This window comes from Pipistrellus kuhlii, unplaced genomic scaffold (genome assembly GCF_014108245.1).
Source record: "Pipistrellus kuhlii isolate mPipKuh1 unplaced genomic scaffold, mPipKuh1.p scaffold_m20_p_2, whole genome shotgun sequence".
NCBI classification, from domain to species: domain Eukaryota; kingdom Metazoa; phylum Chordata; class Mammalia; order Chiroptera; family Vespertilionidae; genus Pipistrellus; species Pipistrellus kuhlii.
This window is the reverse complement of record NW_023425515.1, coordinates 46,602,028-46,625,915: the sequence shown is the minus strand read 5'-3', so window position 1 is coordinate 46,625,915 and position 23,888 is coordinate 46,602,028. Positions and strand designations below refer to the sequence as shown.

General features: G+C 37.1%; 1 protein-coding gene across 19 annotated transcripts in view; it reads right to left on the bottom strand.

Moving 5' to 3' along the window:
- Positions 1-23,888, bottom strand: part of DLG1 (discs large MAGUK scaffold protein 1) — a 246,509-nt gene that overhangs the window by 55,626 nt on the left and 166,995 nt on the right. For all 19 annotated transcript variants that reach the window (XM_036448105.2, XM_036448104.2, XM_036448107.2 and 16 more), the window contains 3 exons: positions 22,950-23,106; positions 10,824-10,926; positions 355-469 (listed from right to left, as the gene is read on the bottom strand). In XM_036448105.2, the coding sequence (XP_036303998.1) occupies positions 355-469; positions 10,824-10,926; positions 22,950-23,106 (375 nt within the window). The remainder of the gene's footprint in view (positions 1-354; positions 470-10,823; positions 10,927-22,949; positions 23,107-23,888) is intronic.

Sequence of the window (23,888 nt, the reverse complement as noted above, 5' to 3'; positions counted from 1 at the left end):
CAACTGCTCTGTGAAACTCCCCCACCCCAGACTGCTTCATGAAATTTGCTGCCTGCTGGGTGACTAAGCTCACAGCAGCCCTGCAAAGCAGCTCACCACTACCGCTCAACAGTCCCCAGCCCCGCCCCGCTGCCAGCTCCCTGTCATGGTGAATGGCTCAGGGGCTGGGGGAGAAGAGGGACCAAGAGGTGCTCCATACGCTTCATGGTGACCGGTTACCCGTTCAGTAGTGATACCACCTAGCTCTTCATATATATTAGGATACAAAACTAAGTTAGTAATAGTGAAAATCCTAAAAGAATTTACATGTATAAATAAGGCATGCCATAATTATAATTAAAAATTTTTTTTTACCTGACATAGAGGGATCGCTTCTGGCTTGTTCGAAGAGAACCTGATCCTGAACTAATGCTACTATTCATCATTTGCTCCCGTAAGTCATGTATTTTGGCTTCAAAACGACTGTATTCTGATGAAAGAAGAGAAATAAGCTTGTTTTATATTCTAAAAACTTAAGTTACTTAAAGTATTAAATATGTAACCCGATTTATAATTGGTTAAAGGTGGTTAGAACCTTAAGAGAGTAACAGTTTGCCCATTATGCATATTTCAAAAATGAATAATCTTCTAAATGTACCATTATGCATACTTCAAAAATTAATAATCTTCTAACTGTACCATAAATTAGTTTTGGCTGAATTTGATTTTTCACATGTTAAAGTTCATATCACATTTAATCAATTAAAATATAATTTTCATGTATCAAATACCAGTATGAATCTTACATTACTGTCTAATTTAACTATAAATTAAAAAAACTAAAAATTAGAACTTATTGTAATTTTTATACTTAAAACAAGTTTACCTTAATTAATTTTATAATTTATAAATCTTCAAAGTACCAAAATAAGACACAAAAACAATCTGAAGTATAAAACATTTTTATTTAAGGTATTTTTAATATGACAGAAATCTTTTAATTTTTTTACTTGCAGAATTTTTGCCATCTGGAAAAAAAATGAGAAATAGTTTTATTTTTAACTTAAAGGATCCTATCTGTTTTATAGATTTCTTTCCATGTTACTGTAGGGTTTTTTTTTTCGTTTTTTTTTTTTTTTTCTCTCTCTCTTCTTCTCCTCCTCTGCTCACAGTTCGGCATAGTCAGCTAGAAAAGGCCATATGTTGATACTGGCTGTTATCTGGAATCTCATCTGGTGCTACTGGTTGGAACATCTCCATGTAGCCTCTTCATATGACTACTTGGTTTTCTCAGAGGAAATAGAATCAAGATAACAAAAAAAACATTTTTGTGGAGGTTCTGATTAAAAGGCACAGTAGGTGGGCGCGGTACTCACCCCCTCACATGAGCACTTCAAAATTACAACTAAATTACAGAACAAGCAACCTGGATAACCATCTGAAGACTAGTTGAACAGAAGTCCTATCATTTATACTAATAAAATGGCAATATGCTAAGTAGATTGGGTTGACCAGCCATTTTTTGGACACCTGACTTCCTTCCAGACAAAGCTATGGTGGTGGGGGCCAAGGCAGAGGCAGTTAGGGGTGATTAGGCCGGCGGGGGGGGGGGCAGTTGGGGGCGAGATGAGGCTGGCAGGAGAGGGAAAGTGGGGGCGAGATCAGTCTTGCAGGGGAGGGAAGTTGGGGACAAGATCAGGCTGGCAGGGGAGGGCAGTTAGAGGTGATCAGGCAGGCAGTCAGAGGGGTTAGGGGCAAATAGGCAGGTGAGCGGTTAGGAGCCAGCAGTCCCAGATTGCAAGAGGAATGTCCAACTGCCAGTTTAGGCCTGATCCCACTGGCAGTTGGACATCCCCCAAGGGGTCCCCGATTGATGAGGGTGCAAGGCTGGCTGAGGGAACCCTCACACGAATATCGTGCGCGGGACCACTAGTTAAGAATATAAAGATGCTGGGAACCCAGGCATCTTTTTAAATGGCCAGTGCACAAACTCTCACTTGCATGGGCTCGGCTCCAAAGAAGACACAGAGGATGAGGAAGTCCACCAGAGACAAATGGAGAGAAACTGAGTTGTGTGGCTTCTGGGCAAGAACTGGAGGAACTCCTGCCACTGTTCCTATGTTGAGTCTAATGGAGTCCACTAAGCCAAATCTAAATCTATACTGGCTTAGTGAACTCCATTAGGTCCACCCTGATGACTCCCTGCCCAACCCAACTTATTCATATTGAGGTTCTCTCAGCACCAATCAGCCTAGAATTGCATTGCATTCTTTCTTAAAAAAACTTTGGAGAAATTCTGGTCAAGCTCAAAAACAATCTGAAGTATAAAACATTTTTATTTAAGGTATTTTTATTTAAGGTGCCAGAGATGTACAGAGAGAAATTGAGTTGTGTGTGGCTTTAGGACAAGATTGGAGGCTGCCATTGTCTGTGCTGAGCCCCATCCCGCATGGCCTACGAGCATCATATTTCCTGTGGTAAGCCCTCCCCTGACATGGCCAAATCTGAATCTGTATTAGCCTGGTGAACTGTACTGACTCTACCCTAAGGACTCCCTGAGACCCTATCCTAGCCAACTTAAGATGTGGTTGGAGGCTCTTTTAGCATCAATGTAGGAAACGGTTATAGGATTAAGCCTTGGACTGACCTGCTGGCAAAGTGGCAAACAAGTGCCAGTTTGGAGGGCACAGCCCTCTAATCATAATTAAACTTTATCTTGTGACTGCTCCCTAGATCTTTCCAGGGTGGCTATAATGGGCTGTGGGAGGTGCAGCTAATGCTGCCAAAATAAGCAAAACTTACAAGAACATTGTAAATTACCTTGTTTACCCCTGACTATAAATAAAACATCAGCTTTGCAGTCTGGATCTGTTCTGTGGCCTTAGCCAGGCACAGAAGATCCACCTAGACCCAGCTTATTCTCTTATCTTTTTCTTTATCTTTCACCAGCCCTCCCTCAGGCTCGCTGAACCCCTGGCTGTGCTGGTGCGGCACACAGCGACAAGCCTGGGTCTGCTTTGCAGTCTCTCTTAAAAACTCTCAATTCTGTCCACTTCAGGGGGTAGTGGGGTGCCAAACACATAGAAAGGAAAACTGGGTTGCATGGCTTCAGGGTGAGTGCTGGAGGGACAGCTGTGTTGAGCCCTCTTTCCACATGGCCAAATTTGAATCTGAATTAGCCTAGTGAATTCCACTAGTTCCAGCTTGATGACTACTGGAGACTTCACCCTACTGCAAAGTTCTGCAGGCCCCCAGGTGGGTGGTAGCTGGCCTAGGTGTACCTGAGACTTTTGCGGAGTGGCCTCAGACTAAGATCTGGGGCTAACCCTGGTGACTCCCTGAGATCCTGCATTAACCTAACTTGCATACCACCACAGGCTCTTTCTTTAGCTGAGCCTTATTGAAGGTCTTGGGGTGCCTTGGGCCTTTTGCAGACCTACCACAGGCCCAGTACTGGTGGTAGCCATTGTTGGTTCTCAGTGTGGTCCGTCTCACAAGCATCCAGGCTCAGCACAGGCATTAAAATGGCAGATCATTTTGTAGCTCCTAATAAGTAGCAATGGGCCAGTCACAGGTAGCATTTGACATTGACCTGCAATAAAGTCCCTCCCAAGAGGCCCCAGAACCAACATACCGGTAATTGTTGGCTGGAAGTAGTAAAACTGTCATTATTTGCAGATGACATGAAATGATGTATAGAGAGCCGAAACCGGTTTGGCTCAATGGTAGAGTGTTGGTCTGCGGACTGAAAGGTCCCAGGTTCAATTCTGGTCAAGAGCATGTACCTTGGTTGCGGGCATATCCCCAGTAAGGGGTGTGCAAGAGGCAGCTGATCAATGACTCTCTCTCATCGATGTTTCTAACTCTCTCTATCCCCCTCTCTTCCTATCTGTAAAAAAATCAATAAAATATATTTAAAAAAAAAAAGAAATGATGTATAGAGAATCTATAAAGATTCTACCAAAAAACTATCAAAACTGATAAACAAATTCAGCAAAGTAGGATACAAATACAGTATTTGGAAATTGGTTACATTTTTATACATCAATAATAAACTACCAGAAAGGGAGATCAAGAAAACAATTCCATTTATAATTGTGTAAAAATAACACACTGAGAAATAAATTTAACCAAGGATGTAAAAGACCTATACTTGGAAATTATAAAACACGGAAGAAACTGAAAAAGATACTAATCAATGGAAGCATATATTGTGTTAAAAAATAGATAGTATAGTAAGGTATATTCTATTTACTTTTAACACAGTATTGCTTCCATTGATTAAGCTCCAAGGGCAATGGAAACTAAGGAGAAAATAAATAAAAGGGACTACATCAAAATAAAAAGCTTCTGCATAGCAAAAGAAACCATCAACAAAACAACAAGAAAGCCCACTGCATGGGAGAACACATTTGCCAATGTTATCTTCGATAATGGTTTAATCTCCAGCATTTACAGGAAACTCATACAAGTTAACAAAAGGAAGATAAACAACCCAATAAAAAAAATGGGCAACGGACCTAAATAGATACTTTTCGAAAGAGGACATAAGGAAGGCCAAGAGCATATGAAAACATGCTCAAAGTCACTAAAGATGTGAGAAATGCAAACCAAAACAACAATGAGGTAACATCTCACACCTGTCAGAATGGTTATCACCAATAATCAACAAATGAAAAGTGCTGGCGAGAATGCAGAGAAAATGGAACTCTTGTGCACTGCTAGTGAGAATGCAGACTGATGCAGCCACTGTGGAAAAAAGTATGGAGTTTCCTCATAAAACTAAAAAAATGAAATTCCCATTTGACACAGTGATCCCACTTCTAGGAATATATACCAAGAAAACAGAAACACAAATCAGAAAGGATATATGCACCCTACCTATGTTCATAGCAGCACAATTTATAATAGCTAAGATTTGGAAACAGCCTAAGTGCCTATCAACAGATGAGTGGATTAAAAAACTGTGGTACATCTACATAATGGAATACTACGCTGTTATAAAAAGGAAGGAACTCCTACCATTTGCAAGAGCATGGATGGACCTGGAGAGCATTATGCTAAGTGAAAGAAATCAGTCAGAGAAAGATAAATATCACATGATCTCACTCATTTGTGGAATATAATGAACAACATAAACTGATGAACAAGAACAGATCCAGAGACAGAAGCATCGATCAAAGGGAAAGTAGGGGAGGCGAGGGATAAGGGGGAGAGATCAACCAAAGGACTTGTATGCATGCATATAAGCATAACCAATGGACACACACACACACACAGGGGGATGAGGGCATGAGCCGAGCGGGGGTGGTGGCGGGGGGACAAAAATAGGATAAGGACCCATATGTATAAAACCTTAGTCAATAAAATTAAAAAAAAAAATCAAATAGCCACAGCTGTCTTGAGAAAGAAGAAAAAAGTTGGAGGTATCACGATACCTGATATCAAATTATAGCACAAAACTACAGTAATCAAACATCATGGTACTGGTAAAAATACAGGTCAATGGAATCGAACAAAGAGCCCAGAAATAAACTCATGCCTATTTGGTCCATTAATATGTGACAAAGGAAGTGAAATAAGCCAGTGAAGAAAGACAAATATCACATGATCTCACTCATATGTGGAATCTAATGAATATATGATAAAGGAGACAAGAACTTACAATGGGGTAAAGATAGCCTTTTTTAATAAATGAACTTGGGAAAATTAGACAGATACATGCAAAAGATGAAGGCAGACCACCTTCTTACACCATACGCAAGAATAAACTAAAAATGGATTAAAGACTTATGTATATAAGACTCTAAACTAGGGGTGTCGAACTCAATCAGAGAAGGGGCCAAAATCTAAAATCCAGCCTAAACCGAGGGCCGAATGGTTTACTGAACAGTCATAAACTGTCATTGTGATGGAAACGCTGCGGAGTGCAGTGATGACAGCGCGGTGCGGGCCACATTGCAAGGCCTGGCGGGACGGATTTGGCCCGCGGGCCTTGTGTTTGACACATGTGCTGAGTCTAAACCATAAAAAATCCAAGAAGAAAATATAGGTAATAAACTCTTTGACATTTCTTTTCGTAATATTTTTTTCTGATATATCTCCTCGGGCAAGGGAAATAAAAGGAAAATAAACAAATGGGACTACATTAAACTAATAAATTTTTACACAGGGAAAAAAACCCCATCAATAAAATGAAAAGACAACCCACTGATTGGAAGTAAATATTCACCAATGACACATCAATAAGTTAATATCCAAAATGTATAAAGAATACAATTCAACACCAACAAACAAACCATAAAAAAGGGGGGGGGGCAGAAGACCTAAATAGACACCTTTCCAAAGAGGTCAGTAGACATGGGAAAAGATGCTCAACGTTACTGATCATCAGAGAAATGAAAATTAAAACCATGAGATATCACCTTACATATCAGAATGGCTATTATCAATACATCAACAAACAACAAATGTTGGCAAGGATGTGAACCCTTATGCACTATTGTTGGTAAAAATGCAGATTGGTGTAGCCACTATGGAAAACAGTAAGGAGGTTCATAAAAAAATTAAAAATTGAACTACATTATAACCGAGAAATTCCACTTCTGGTTATTTATTTAAAGAAACCCAAAATACCAAATTGAGAAGATACATGCATCCCCTTTGTTCACTGCAGCATAATTTACAATAGTTAAGATATGAAAACTTAAATGCCCATCAATAGATGACTGGATAAAGAAGATGGAATATTACTTGGCCATAAAAAATGAAATCTTACTGTTTGTGAAAACATGGATGGACTTAGAGGCTATTATGCTAAGTGAAATAAGCCAGAGTAAGAAAGGAAATACCATGTGATTTCAATATGTGGAATGAACAAAATAAATGAACAAACAAAACAGAAGCAAGCTCATAGATACGGAGAACAAACGGAAGGTTGCCAGATGATGGGAGGGTGTGTGCGTGTGTGCTGGAAGGCTAAGTATTATAAATAAAGTGAAAGGATTAAGAAGTACAAATTGGTAGTTACGAAATAGTCATAGGAATGGCAAGTGCAGCACAGGGATATAGTCAATAATATTGGAATAACAATGTGTGATTTCAGGTAGGTACTAGACTTATCAGGCTGATCACTTCATAAATAAAAGTCTATATACCATACTGTACTCCTACAGCTAATAAAAAATAATACTGAATGTCAACTGTAATTGGAAAAAAAAAAAAAGAACAGGAAAAGTCATTTTAAAAATGTTTTGGGATTTTGGGTCTGAGGAAGAATTAAAAAAAATGTTTTTATCGATTTCAGAGAAAAGAAGGGAGGAGAGAGATAGAAATAATGACAAAAGAGAAACATTGATTGACTGCCTCCAACATGCCCCATGTATGGGACAGAGCCCACAACCTGGGCATGTGCACTAACCATGAATTGAACTTTGATCTCCTGGTTCATGGGATCACACTTACCCAACTTAGCCAAGAATAAGGTATTCTGGGCAAGAAAAGTTATTTTTGTGAATAGATTCTGTAAATTAGCACTGAATAAGCTTTCTACCTTTCAATTTTATGAAATAAAAGAAAAAAAGGTTCTGTACAAAAATGATTTTTTTTGTACAAAAGTGTGATTTTTGAAGATGGACTATTTTAAACTCTGATATTAAACAACTATTAAATTAGTAATAATAAAAACTTTAAGCACTCTTTCAAAAATGCTGCAATTACATGGTTATACACTTTATCTTTTTCTCTACTTATAATAAACTAGTGGCCTGGTGCACGAAATTCGTGCACATTAAAAGGGGATTAATTAGAGGAAATATTTTAGTATTGCTATTTGCCCTTTCTCTATAATAGAAGTGTCAGAGATGAAAGAAAATTAGTAAAATGTGTATGAAAATCTTCCTTCTGTCAGAATCTGGGGCGCACACAGGATACAGAGTAAAGTCTCCTCCTACCCACATGCGCCTCAAAATCTTGAGAGACCTAGACCCAGCCAGCCCTCCACCCATTGGGCTAGATCCAGACCCAGCTGGTTTCACCCTTGTGAAGCCCCACAGGGCGGGGGGTACAGCCTCAGGTCACCCATCAAGCCCCGCTGGGTGGTGAGCATGACTTAAGGTCCCCTGTCAAACCTGCCGGGTAGAGGGCACAGCCTGAGGTCTCCCAGCATGACTTGGGCCAAGGGCATGGCCTGAGTCCCCCGGCCTGGCGCCAGGGTGATCTGAAGTTCCACAACCTGGCACCAAGGCAGGGGGCATGGTCTGAGGTCCCCTGATAAGCCCCATGGGGGCAGGGTGTGGGAGCAGCCTCTCAGGGCCCTGTTCATTGCTTGTTAAGGCTCTTAACAGGAACTTGGCTTCTGCTGTGGGTGCAGCTATCTTGTGTTATGGAAACCCTGTCTCCGCTGTGGGCGTTGCCATCTTTGTGGTGGAGTGACAGTCAATTTTCATATTCCCTCTTTATTATATAGGACAAGTTATTTTACAAAGAGGTCAGATCCCATTGGATTTTCTCATAAAACTAGTCTTACAGCAAGAGCAAATAACTGGTCTGGGAGTTTGTACAGTTTAAAAGGACAGTTGAGCCAAAACTGGTTTGGTTCAGTGGATAGAGCGTCGGCCTGTGGACTAAAAGGTCCCAGGTTCGATTCCGGTCAAGGGCATGTACCTTGGTTGCGGGCACATCCCCAGTAGGGGGTGTGCAAGAGGCAGCTGATCGATGATTCTCTCTCGTTGTTTCTAACTCTCTATCCCTCTCTCCCTCTCTATAAAAAATCAATAATATATATATATATTAAAAAAAAAGACAGTTAAGCTCTGATGTTTCCTTGAGTGAGGATTAACAACAAAAAACAGTTAAGAGTAAACATCATTAGCCCTGACCAGTGAGGCTCAGTGGTTAAAGTGTTGGCCCCTACACTTGAAGGAACTTGGGTTCAATTCCCAGTCAAGGGTATATCCCTGGCTCAGTTGAGGTGTGCAGGAGGCAACCAATAGATGTGTCTCTCTCACAGCAATGTATCTTGTGAAGCCACGGCCAGTGTGGCCCTGGTTCAAAGGCTTGGAGAAAGAGATGACACGCAAATTGATACACAAGACAAGAAATATAAATTTGGAAATTATGGGGGAAGCAAGAGAAAGCTTCCATCAAATCTCCGTTCCCATCTGCTTTTATTTATTAGAAAACACAATTGCCTTTTAGGAATGCAAACAGACGTATCAATGGTAATGTTTAGTAAAAGGTAAGATTATTATGTATGGAGAGTTTGCTTTAGGCCATTGAGTCAGCAGTAGGTAATAAAATGCAAATATTCACCCTGTGAATATTCAAAGAGCTCAATTCAGCCTCTGACCAGACTTCTCATTGCTGCCCCTCCCCCAAGAATCAATGTAAAAAATATCAAAGGGTGAAGATTAAAAAAAAAAAAGTAAGCATGATTATTGTTAAGTTACTCTTCAAAAGACAACATTAATATATAACATCCTTTTATTATCCTTTGAAATAAATAGAAAATATAAAGTATAAACATTACTAGGCTGATTAGTATAATAACTGTCAACTCGGGAAATCTTTTAATCTGTAAAGACACAGCTAAAATACAGATAGATCAATGATTCTCTCTCATCATTGATGTTTCTCTCTCTCTCTCTCCCTCTCTCTCTCTCTCTGAAATCAACAAAAATATATTAAAAATAAAAATTAGATCAGTAGGTTTTTACTTAATCTATATTGTATCTATATATGAATTTCCTTGCATAAGAGTTCTGGTTTTCAAGATACTGGGGAATAACAGAATTAGAGTACTGCATGATGATTACTTACTTGTTTTATTCAATATTACATTCACAAGTCTTAAAATTAAAAATTAATAAATTTGGGATTGACTTCATATATTAATCCCTATTCATTTGGTTAATGTGAATTTACTTGGAATTTACCACTTATGTAAATGAATCTATCCATGTTCAGTTACTGAACCTTAACTGCTAAAGTTTACAAGACTGTCCATATTATGAAATAGTAAGCAATGCCCAATATGCCATTTTCATCAGCTAAAAAATATATTTGGTGTTGTTACAAAAATATATTCCACTGCAAGAAAAGAATCATAAATGTAATTTATGATTGCTAAGTTATAGAATGTTTCACTTGGTTCCTTTAGTCACATCATTCTTTTCTTCTTCACTTTGCTATTTATGGACAGTCACCAGGATGATATGTATTCTTTTGGGTGTTTAAGCTTTTTAAATCCCAATGACATTTTATTAAAATTACATATTTAATATGGCATGAACTCAAATTTTCCATTAACACCTTCTTCTCCTAGGAACTTAGTTAGGTCATATTCATGAGACTTCACTATCTAGAAACATATTACATCCCAAACTTGTATTAATTCTTTTTATTTTAAATACAAAAGAGGTTATTAGAAAAGTATTTTAACCATTGGTATCAATAAATATAATCTTATTCAAAAGTTAGAAATAACTGGGGTGACCTAATTTTCTTTGGCACTATCACTATCTTTGGTTATAGTTTTTATTATCCTTTTGGATCACTGAGTTATTCAGTAAAAGTTATGTGACTGGTTAGAGGACAGATATTTAAAAGTAAACACATGAAAATTAATCCAAACAATGGTAGAATACTCACAAGAGTTGGCAAATAGAAATTCCTATGTATTATTAAAAACAATTTGACCTGGATAGTGAATTATATATTCAGACTACATATACCAGATTAATAAATCAGACAAAAAAAAAAAAGTTAAGCTTGGAAAGTAAAACATTAAAAGGAAGAATTCTAAAAACTGAAATAATAATCATAGATAGCAAGAAATTTATTACCTTCAGGTCGATATTGTGCAACAATTGTGACAGCTTGTCCAGCATTTTTCAAAGCAGCTGCTGCCTGCTCATGGCTGGCAGTTCTGAGGTCAACACTGTTTACCTGTTAAATCAAATTGTAAATTTGAAAGAAAATGATCACATTCTTCACAAATCACAATAACCTAATCTTTAAATAGGCATAAGTTTATATGCAATTGTTTTATAACTAAAATATATTCTTGTTCTGATTTACTAAAATTTAACATACAGTGAAAAAACTTATTTTTAATCAAAGGAATTTTATTCACTAAAAATACTTTGCTTAAGTTCAAATGAGTAAAACCAAAACACTTCCCCCAAGTTTTTTAGAAGGTTGTCTATCAATCACTTGAGAAATGTATAATACCTTAAATTGACAACCTGAAAAATCAATATCTATCATCATTTTGTACATTTCACCTCACTAGTAATTTAAGCAATAGAGGAGGGGGATATTGATTTTGTAGCATCCTTTCTACTCCTGCCATATTTTCATTCTTATTTCTCATCTCAGTTCCAATTCTTTCCTTCCTTTCCCAAATTAAAGCTTCATTTTTTTGGAGTTAATACAAAAACAATTATTTAAAAGAATTAAAGTAACTAAGATTTCAAGGACTAACTACATTTAAATAGAGTAAATGTTAATAAATGAGTAAGAAGACATTTTTGGATAAAGAAGGGTGAAATAATTATTGAGAATAAGAAGCAACTTATTTCTGAAAGGATGGCAATACCTAATATATACTTCAAGGTGTCTGAAGAGATTGTATTTTTTCAACTGTAAGAAAAATTTAACAAGACATTCATGGAGCGTTACATTCGAATGTAACAAACTTTAAATATTTGTCCCTGCTAAGAACCAGCAACTAACAGAATGTCAGGACCATCACTGAACATTGTTGGAAAGAAAGAAAAACCATTATACAATTTTTACATGAGAACCTGTTTGGTCAGCACCTAATTTAAAGCCTATTAATGATCACATACCAATTTTGGAAATTGTAGGGATCATAAAATGTACACAAAAGAACATTTTAATCATGTAAGATCTCAGTGTTTTATATTATATTTAAAGGATATCATAATGTAAGTAATTTCTTTATTTCACAGATATTTCTAAAGTGAAAACCAAGGTCCAACACCTTAATCTAACCAAATGTAATATAATGTGGTTTTATTAGAGAATATCTCTAGCTGAGGGCTATACAAAACTCAGTACAATATATAAGTAGTTCTAGTTTGAGCATAAAGAAAATCTTCCTAATTTTCAGGAGAACAAATCAGGGAAGGAATATAAAGAAAGGTAAAATTTCACTGATTATTGTAGGAAGCGGTTATAGGGTTAAGCCTCAGACTGACCTGCTGGCAAAGCCACAAACAAGTCCCAGCTTGGAGGGCACAGTCCTCAAAGCATCAATAAGCTTGATCTTGTAACTGCTCCCTAGATCTTTCCTGGGTAGCTTAGTGGGCTGTGGGAGGAGCAGCAAGTGCTGCCAAAACAGGCGAAACTTACAAGAACATTATAAATTACCTTTGTCCCTATAGTCAGTTTGTCCCTGACTATAAATACAGCATCAGGTTTGCAGTTTGGATCAGTTCTGTGGCCTCAGCCAGGCACAGAATATCCACCTATACCCAGCTCATTCTTGCCTGTCTTTTTTCTCCATCCTTCACCGCCCTCTCACAGGCTCGCCAAACCCTTGGCTGTGCTGGCGCGGCACAGATTATTTTGAGAAAAATCATAATTTTGAAATATTCCTGAGCATCAAATCCTTATGCTACAGAAAAGAGTTGAAGACAATCTATATAGATCTAAAAGAGAATCATTCATTCATAAGAAAACAAGTTAAAGACTTTCTTAAATATCACTGAATATTTTAATGGAAGGTTTATCAAATATACTTTAGAAAAATGCTTGTACTGAGACATTTGTGTAGATAGTCTCAGGGTTCCTTTTCTATATCAACACTTAAAAAAGGAGATATAATTTACATAAAATTTATAGTTTATTTTTAACCAGAGGCCCTGTGCATGAAATTCATGCACAGGTAGGGTCCCTACGCCTGGCTGGCGATCAGGGACCATCAGGGACTTCTGGCTGCCAGCCCATGGCCTGCCTTTGTTCTGTGCACCCCCCAGGGGCCAGCGTATGTCATAGAGAGTGGTTGAACTCCCAAGGGAGCAATTTGCATATTAGCCTTTTATTACACATGTGTCAAACACAAGGCCCGCGGGCCAAATCCGTCCCGCCAGGCCTTGCAATGTGGCCCGCACTGCGCTGTCATCACTGCACTCCACTGCGTTTCCATCACAATGACAGTTTATGACTGTTCAGTAAACCATTCGGCCCGCGATTTAGGCTGGATTTTAGATTTTGGCCCCTTCTCTGATTGAGTTCGACACCCCTATTTTATTATATAGGAGGACCCTCGTCCGAGTACATGCTGAGAGAGAGAAGAGGGGGGGTTAGAGACAGAGAGACAGAGAAACAAAAGAAGAGAGGGAGAGAGAGAGGGAGAAAAGGAGGGAGGAAAGTAGAGAAGGAGGAAAGAAGGGAGAGAAACATTAATTGGTTGCCTTTCATATTTTCCCTGACTGGGAATCAAACCTGCAAACCAGGTATGTGCCCTGAATGGGAATCGAACTGGCAAACTTTTGTTGTCCAGGACAAAGCTCAACCAATTGAGCCACTTTGACTGGGCTAAAATTCATACTTTTAAAGAGTAAAATTTAGGTAGTATTTAATATATTCAGAAGAATGTGCAACTATCAAAATGATCTAATTCCAAAACATTTTCATCACTCAAAAAAGAAATAACTATTAGCAGTCTTTTCTCCCCTCCCTCTCCTTAGTCCCTTGCAACCACTAATCTACTTTCTGATTCTATGGATTTGTCTATCATATAAGTTTTAAATAAATGGGGTACTATTATACAATATATGACCACTTGCGCTTGACTTCTTTTACTTAAGAATGTTTTCACGATTCAACCTTGTAGCATGTATCAATATTTCTTTAATTATGGCTGAATAATATCCCATTGTAATTAATATTCTACAAATATTTTACTCTTTTTAAATAGAATTTAAATACTCTTTAGATACTATTGTAAATAGAATTTTCTTAATTTCACTTTCAGATTGGCCAATGGTATATAGAAATAGAGTGATTCTCTGTCCTACAAATGGCTAAATTTGTTTATTAATTCTAATAGTTTTTTGTTGTTGGATTTCCTATGATTTTCTATATATAAGATCATGGCATCTGCAAAGAGAGATGGTTTTCCCTTTTGATTTGGAAGCCTTTTATTTCTATTTCTTTCCTACCTGCCCTATCTAGAAACTCTAGTAGTGTTTTAGCATTTTGTACGATGTAAGCTATCAGTTTTTTTGAGACTTGTTATAAGGTTGAAGTTCTCTTCTGTTCCTAATTTGTTTTGTGTTTTCCTAATGTAAAGGTATTGGTTTTCAACAAGTGTTTTTTTTTGGTGCCTAGAGATAATCATGTGGTTTATGTTCTTTATCAAAATGGTGTCTTCTTTGGTTGGATTTTGTATGCTGAACCAATCATGCATCTTTATAGTCCCCTTGATTATAATGCATATTCCTTATTTTGATAGTGCATAATTCTTTTCTATTCTGCCTGATCATTTGCTATTTTGTTGAGGATCCTAGTATCTTTATTCATATGGGATACTGGTTTGTAGTTTTCTCTTCTTGTGCTGTCCTTGTTGTTTTTACCTAAGAATAACACTGATGTTACAGAATGAGTTGGGAAGGGATCTTCATGTCTACTCCTTCTGGGGAAGAGTTAAGTCTTCTCTAAATTTTTGTTATAGCAGTGAGGCCATTTTATCCTGGGCTTTTTCCTTTATGGAAAGTTTTGATAAATCCAATCTCCTTAATTACAATATTTAGGTCTATTTAGATTTTATAGCTCTTCTTGAGTTAGATTCAATAGTTTATGTCTTTCTTTCTCAACAATTATATAACACATACAACTATCATATATACCATATGTAATCTATATAACATATTATAAAATGCCTTTTACCTTTAGTAACAATTTTTGAGTTAAAGTTTACTTTGTCTGATATTAGGATAGCCACGTTAGGTGTTTCTTGGTTACTGCTTGCATGGTCTCTTTTTCCAACCCTTTCTTTTCAATCTCTGCTGAAAGTAAACAGCTTTTATTTTAAAAAATAAAAATCTAGAATATGTCCCTTGTAGAAAACTTACAGTTGGATCTTGTTTGCCAATCTACCCTGTCAATATCTTTTGTTTTAATCCTCACATGTGGATTTTTTTTTTCATTAATTTTTAAAGAGTGAAAAGGAAGAAGAGAGGAGAGAGGGACAGAGGAAGTGAGAAAGAGAGAGGAACATTGATGTGAGAGAAATATCAATGGCTGCTTCAGTCCAGGGATTGAATTTGTAACCAAGGTAGGTGCCCCTGACCAAGAATCAAACCTGCGATCCTTCGGGGTGCGGGCCAATGCTCCAACCACTGAGCCACGTCGTTCAGGGCATATTCTGTGCTTAATCCATTTACATTCAGTTGATTATTAAGAAAGTAAGATTTACATGTCATTCATTTTGCTATTTTTTTTCTTTATGCCTTGTCTTTTTTGTTCCTCTATTCCTTTATTACTACCTTCTTTTGTTAAATAGATGTTTTCTAGTGTATCATTTTACTAATAATTCCTTTCTCATTTTAAAATTATGCATATTTTGAGTTATTTTCTTAGTGATTTCTCTAGATTATAATTAACATCTATTAAATAATCTTTGGATTAATACTAACTTAATTTCAGTAGTATAGAAAAACTGTTCTAACTGTGGCTCTATCCCTTTTGTGACACTAGTATCATATTTACATGAAACCTTTGTATAATGTGTGCCTAAAATTGTTTTATTCAGTTATCTTTTAATCAGATGGAAGAAAAAAGGTAAACATTCACTGATGCTAAGATGTTCTTTGTTTCTTCACATGGATTTGGGTTACTCTTTAGTGTCCTTTTATTCCGTAGTTCATTCTGACAAGTATGACAATTTCCGTAGTATTTCTTGCAGGGAAGGTTAACTAGAAATTAACTTCCTCAGCCTTTATCTATCTTGGAATATCTTATTTGTTCTTCGTTTCTGAACGATAGTTTGGCTGGATATAGACTTCTTGATAAACAGTCTTTACCTTTAAAAACTCTGAATATGTATTCCATTTTTGTGAGCTCTGGCCATTATTTTAATTGTTTTTGACAAGAAATCAATTGTTCAACTTATTGAGGCTCCCCTGTATGGGCATCATTTCTCTCTTTCTGCTTTTTTAAAAAAAATAAAAATATTTTATTGATTTTTCACAGAGAGGAAGAGAGAGGGACAGATAGCCAGAAAAATTGATGAGAAAAACATTGATCAGCTGCCTCATGCACACCTTGCACTGGGGGTGTGCCCGCAATCAATGTACATGCCCTTGACCGGAATCAAACCTGGGACCCTTCAGTCCGAAAGCCAATTGCTCTATCCACCTAGCTAAATCGGTTTCAACTCTCTTTCTGCTTTTAAGATTCTTTTGTTTTCTGACAGTTTGATTATGACAGGTCTATGGGGTGGATTTCTTTAAGTTTATTCTAACTAGAACTTATCAAGCTTCTCAGATATGTAAAAATTAAAAAAGAAAAAAAAAGAAAAGAAAAAGTTTTTAGCCCTTATTTTTACTTATTTATTTTTTTGTTAATCCTTATCTGAGGATATTTTCCTCATTGCTTTTCCAGAGAGATTGGTAGGGAGAGAAAGCATGTGGGGGTAAGGGGGAGAGAGGAAGAGGGAGAGGGAGGAGGGTAGGGGGGAGAGGAAGGGGTAGGGGTAGGAGGAAAGGGAGGGAGTGGGGGAGAGGGGGAGAGGGAGGGGTAGGGGTAGGGGGAAAGGGAGGGAGTGGGGGAGAGGGAGAAGAGAAAGAACAGGCCACATTGACAGATTGCCTTTTGCATGTACCCCAATCAGAGGTGGGGAATGAATCTGCAAGCCAGGTGTGTGTCCTTGGCCAGGAATCAAACCTGTGAATCTGTTGTACAGGCTGAGACTCAAACTACTGTCCAGGGCTTTGGCCATTATTTTCATGTTTTTGGCATATCTCATAATTTTTTTTGTTAAAAACTGAACATCTATACTAGTAAAAGGGTAATATGCTAATTACACTTGGAGACCTTCTGGACAAAGCCATAGTGGCAGGGCTGAGGCAGAGGCGGTTAGGGGCGTTCAGGCCAGGAGGGGAGGACAGTTGGGGACGAGCAGGCCGGCGGAGGGGGGGCAGTTGGGGGCGAGGTCAGCAGTGGGGGGCAGTTGGGGAAGAGCAGGCTGGCAGGCAGAGTGGTTAGGGGCAATCAGGCAGACAGGAGCTGAGCGGTGGTTAGGGGCAATCAGGCAGACAGGAGCTGAGCGGTTAGGAGCTAGTTGTCCTGGATTGCAAGAGGGATGTCCGACAGCTGATTTAAACCCGATCCCACAGACTGTTTGCCCAAACTGTTATCCAATGTCTTAAGCAGCCATAATGTGCCTGTAATTGTTTTATTGATTTTAGGGAGGAGGGAGAAAGAGATGGAAACCCAGGCATGTGCCCTGATTGGAAACCAAAACTGGGACCTTCAGGTACAGGGAAGCCGCTCCAACCAACTGAGCCACATCAGGTAGGGCCTGCAATTGTTTTGACAGGCTTTTGTATTGGTGGAGTTCTGAATAAGGTCAAGTACAGAGAATCTTAAAAGTAGGGTGTTCCAAGAACCAACAGACAGGTCAAATTATGACAGTTCTCTGGGAAAGAGCATCTGAAAGTTCTACCCGCATTCTGGTCTCTTTAGTGGCTGTCCAGTTACTGGTTTTCACTGTGAATGTAGGACTATTTTTTAAGGCTATTGTATGGAGAGCTGAGGATGGGACTTAGACAAGTTAAAGCTCATTGTTATGAGATTCAGCCAATTTTCTTGAATAAATACCTCTTGAATTGAGGCAAACTTTTGACTCATTTCCAGAATTCTGAAAAAGTTCATTCTGACAAGTATGACAATTTCCCCACTGCTTTTATGGAAGAGAGAATTTCTGTGAAGTCTTTTAAGTCACTTAAAAAAATATTTGTATTGGTTTCAGAGAGGAAGGGAGAAGGATAGAGGGATAGAAACATCAATAATGGGAGAGAATCATTGACCAGATGCCTACTGCACTCCTCCTTCACTAGGAATCGAACCCGGCATGTGCCGTGACTGGGAATTAAATCAAAACCTCTTGTTTCATAGTTAGATGCTTTTGAGTCACTTTTGATTTAAGATTCCATGATTCTAAATTTTCAGTGAATATTAACTATATTATCCACCATGTTTGGCATCTTTGGAAGTAACAATACCACCTCATTTGTACCATATTGAAAAATGTAGTATTCTATCGATACATATATAATAGATCATAATTTCAAAAACTTATTTTTTCAACAAAATGTTAAAGATAATATTTTATAAAACTTAGTATTTCCTTGCTTTCCCATATAAGTTATACTTCCTCAATAATATGGACTTAAAATTAAAAATAAACAACAGTGATATCTTTACGAGAGTGGTTCACAAAGTTTGATTCTAGGGGTAGCAATATCAGTATCTCATGGAAATTTGTTAAGAATATAAATTTCATTGCTGAAAACGGTTTGGCTCAGTGGATAGAGCGTCGGCCTGCGAACTGAAAGGTCCCAGGTTCAATTCCGGTCAAGGGCATGTACCTTGGTTGCGGGCACATCCCCAGTAGGGGGTGTGCAAGAGGCAGCTGATGGATGATTCTCTCTCATCGATGTTTCTCTCTGTCCCTCTCTCTTCCTCTCTGTAAAAAAATTCAATAAAATATATTTTAAAAAAAGAATAAAAATTTCAGGACCTATTCAAGTTATACTAAATCAGAAAGCCTAGGGATGGGGATCTAGAAATCAATCTTTTAACAAGGCCTCAAGGTGATTCTGGTACAAGATGAAAATTGAAAAAAGTTAAATTCTGTCTAATGAGGTACTTAAACTTGTTTCAAGGTTTATTTAGTTTTAATATCTTCTCATGTTTTTCTCCTGTTCATATGTTTTCGTATTGGTTTCAGGGTATTTCCACAGAGAAGCTTATGAGCATTGAAAATTTATGGTTATTAATGCATACTGCTGAGAAAGGCTATACAGGTATTGAATTTACACTCACATTAGGATGTGCAATTGTGTTGCACTATCTGGGACGTTCAGTTTTAAAACGGAGACTAAAGGGATTTCCAGATAAAGCTTTCAGTACTAAAACTGGGAAAGTTCTGAGTGAAGCAGGTTGTATTAATCAGACTAACATAATCTGGCAGTGTGTCAGTGACCCATATAAAATGGTTCCTCATTGACAATTTAAAACACATTTACTTTGCTTTCAGGTTTTCGACCAGGGCTGGGGATCAAACCTGCAACCCACCCATGTGCCTTTGATTCGTACTAGGACCTGCGAGACTTGGTGTGCAGTTGATGCTCTAACTACTTAGTCCACTGACCAGGGCAATAATATAACTTATTTTAAAATTTTAAATTACAATATAATTTATAAGAAAAAAATGTACAAATTTCAACAGTTCAGTTGGAAGAATTTTCAACAACTGTATGCACCTACGAAATCACAACCCCAAACAAGATATACCTCTCCATTAACCAATCCACATTTCCATTGTGTCTCTTTATTATAGTCAGCACCAACTTTCTGACTTCTATTAATACAAATTAGTGCTGCATGCTCATGATTAGCATGTAACTGGAATACATGCTAATTATTCACAATTATATAATTGTTGTGAAGTATATTGTGTAAACATACAACAATTTATTTAGCTACTTTACTGTTGATGAACACAAATTATTTCAAAATTTGGGTTATTATGAATAAGACTGTTACAAACATTATTGTTAAAGTGATTTTTGTAGATATACGATTTTGTGGATAAAATCTGGGTGATAAGGTTAGATATGTTTAATTTCTCGAAAACATCCTCAAAAGTTTTTGTAGTGATTGTATTATTTTATCTGTCTACCAGTGATGAATGAGAGTTAATAATTATTCCATACCCTCATCAATGTTTTGTCATCAACTTTTAAAAAATCATTTAACTGGGTGGATATGATAGGTGGTTATGACTTTAAACATCTGTTTTTATTTAGGCATAATTTATATTCAATAAATTAATTTTTTTTAGTTTACAGTTAAGAGTTTTGACTATTTAAAAAAAAACATATTTTATTGATTTTATACAGAGAGGAAGGGAGAGAGATAGAGTTAGAAACATCGATGAGAGAGAGTCATTGATCAGCTGCCTCTTGCACACCCCCTAGTGGGGATATGCCTGCAACCAAGGTACATGCCCTTGACCGGAATCGAACCCGAGACCTTTCAGTCCCCACGCCGGCACTCTATCCATTGAGCCAAACCGGTTTCGGCAAGTTTTTAAATGTTGTGTAGCAACCGCCACAAGAGAGAGAAAAGTTTCATAACTCCCACTTCAATTCCTCCAAGTCTTTTGTCATATATAGCTTGCAGGAATATGGTGATACATGTTAAGTATGTGCAGGTAAGGATTAGGTGGCAAGAGGGATTGATTGATAGAAAACTATAAAAAGATACAATGTACATTTTTTAATGCTTTTACTATCCTGTTGTAGCAACATAAACCTTCAGTTTGAGGAGTATTTTCAGATTTTGTTTTCTTTATATTTTGTAGTTGAAAAGGTCTCTCTACAGATCTGTAAGAAATTATTTAAATAGTCATCAATATTGAATATTACTGGCAACACAGGATATAGGTTTGTTTCTATATCTCAGATCGTACAATTTTAAAGTTTTGCCTAAACTTTTTAATTAAAAACTAAATAGCATACAGGGTGGGACAAAAGTAGGTTTATAGTTGTGAGTGTGTGAAACAGTTTATTTTTGTACTAGAGGCCTGATGCACAAGATTCATGCACTGGGGGTGGGAGGGTCCCTTCAGCCAGGCCTGCACCATCTCACAGTCCAGGAGGCCTTAAGGGGATGTCTGACTGCTAGCTTAGGCCTATTCCCCCAGTCAAAAGCCAGGCTCAGGGCGGGTAAACGCAGTGGTGGTGGCGGGAACAGGCCTAAGCCAGCACGCAGACATCCCCTGAGGGGTCCTGGATTATGAGAGGGTGCAGCCCGGCTTCTGGCTGAGTGGTGCTCCCCCTGTGGGAGCGCACTGACCACCAAGGGGCAGCTCCTGCATTGGTGGTCAGTGCATGTCATAGTGACAGGTCATTTCGCCTTTCAGTCGATTTGCATATTATGCTTTTATTATATAGGATTACTGTTTGTTAATTATTGTATTATTTTCCAAATAGCATGCATGAAGCAATATCTTCAAAGTACTGGACAACAACTATCAAACTAGAATTCTAGACTGAATTATATTTCCACATCAGGGTAAAATAAATTATTTTCAGATAAACGCTAAGAGTATTTGTCATCAAGAAATCATTGCCAGCCCCTGACCAGGGGATCAAAAAGTTTAACCCAATGATGCCTTACAGCAGTTGTTCTCAACCTTTCTAATGCTGCGACCCTTTTATATAGTTTCTGTTGTGGTGACCCCCAACCATAAAGTTATTTTCGTTGCTACTTCATAACTGTAATTTTGCTACTGTTAATGAGTTGTAATGTAAATATCTGTGTTTTCAGATGGTCTTAGGTGACCCTACTAGTGGTTTGTGACCCACAGGTTGAGAACCGCTGCTGAAGAGCCTAATGTAATATTTACATTACAATTCATTAACAGTTGCAAAATTACAGTTATGAAGTAGCAACGAAAATAATTTGATGGTTGGGGGTCATCACAACACGAGGAACTGTATTAAAGGGTTGCGGCATTAGAAAGGTTGAGAACCACTGCCTTAGAGCATCATTCTGATATGCCAAGGTTATGAGTTCAATCCCCAGTCAGGACACATAGAAGAATCAAACAATGAAGGCACAAATAAGTGGAACAATAATCAATGTTTCTCTCTCTTTCTCAAATCAATCAATCAATTATTTAAAAAAAAAATCACTGCTAAAGAATAATCCAAGGGCTCCCACTAAGTTGCATCTGGATATTTGAGGGGCACTTTTGCTTCTTACAATAACTAGGGAGTTCTTCTAGCAAGAGAATGGGCGCTTAAAAGGCTAAATTTTCTACAATGAACAAGACAGTCCTATACAATAAAACAAATCCCAATGCTGTTAGTGGCCTACACTAAAAAACACAGAAGGTATAAGAACAACAACAAAAAGACAGAACAAATGGATTAACTGTTAAAAAAGAAAAGAAAGAAAGACTCAGTTTGAGGGATATAAAAGTGAAACAGAAGTAAAATACTAGAAACAGATCATTAGAATTAAAGTTTCCCAAAGTATGTGAGCCATTAGTTAGAACAGTAGAATTATTGATCGGTTTTAGTATAAAACTGAATAGACGACAATAAATGAACAAAATGAAAGTAAAAAGGGAAGTGAATATCAAGCAGAAATGTTAGCAGTTACATTAATATCAGCAATATACCTTCTAAGATAAAAACCATTATTATAAATATAGGGGATCAATAAGTTCAACTCAAGAGGAAGAAATGATGATTCTAAATTTAGTGCATTTAATAACATAGTTTCATACACACAATGAAAAAAATTGTTACAAGGATAAAGTGCTAAACCCATCATCATATTCAGACAGCTTAAAAAAAATCTTTTTAAACAGCATATTAAGCAAATAACAGATTAGAACAAAGATCTAAACTAAACAAGTAGCAAGGTTGAGTTAACAGACATATAAAGACATAGGTTGAGTTAATAGACATAGTATAAAAGACATTTATAAAAATGACACTTATAAGTAAGCCAAATATCAAAATAAAATCTGTCATTATAGATCATGTTCTCTGACACCATTATAATTCTACAATTAAGCTGTAAAATGGTAAGATTAACTAAAATATCTCATACTTTTAGGATATAAATTTTTTTTTTTAATAATAGGTCATAGTTAAAATAAAAACACACACATTACTTTGATTAACATATCCTACCGATATAATACGATCTCCTTTTCTGAGCTCTCCACTAAGATCAGCAGGTCCTCCAGCCAAGATAAAGGAAATGAATATTCCTTCTCCATCTTCACCTCCTACAATGTTGAAACCAAGGCCTGTTGAGCCACGATGAAGAACAACTTTTCTAGGTTCCCTAAAAATTAAAATAAATATTTGTTTATCTTATAAATTTTATACAGAACTTGACAATGTATCAAAGAAAAAGCTTTCTCTATTGATAACTCATTTCAAACTATAAAGAAAGCTAGATGAAATATAAAAGGGTTTTTGAAATTGTAGAGTAAGGAATTCTTTCTAACGCTAGAAATTAGGCTTAAAAATTAAAAGTAAAAATCCTAATTTTATGTAAAAGCAAAATCCATGTTAAGAAACAAACATGAAACTAAAATAAAAGGAAGAAAACATGAAACTAAAACAGAAAGAAGAAAACAATGGGAAACTTTAAAAAAATGACATAAAGAGCCTACTCAGGGAATCTTGTATATATAATACACTTAGGAAAATTGATGTTGTGCAGATTTTATTGCCTATTTCCCCTACTTCTTAGATTTTGTAAAAGGCAGATATCCCTTTGTCATAGAGAAGATAGGTCCTTTTTCCAATCCCAAAGGAATGAGTTCACGATTAACTTAAGCCAGTCATTAACCCTTTGCTATGACCCTCTTCTGGCTTTTGAGAAATGGAGGGAAATTTCACTGTCATTTCCAAGGAAAGACAGACCCTAACAAGGACAAAGCACATTTGTTTGTCTCCCCTCCCAAAATAACACCCCCCACAAAAAAAATAAATCATAAACCCCCTACTGGTTTGAACACATAACAGTCATGAAGCTAAGTTCAAACAAAGAAACTATGGATCGAGAGTTGCTACATAAACATTGGAATTGACCACCTCCAGATTTTTTATATGAAACAA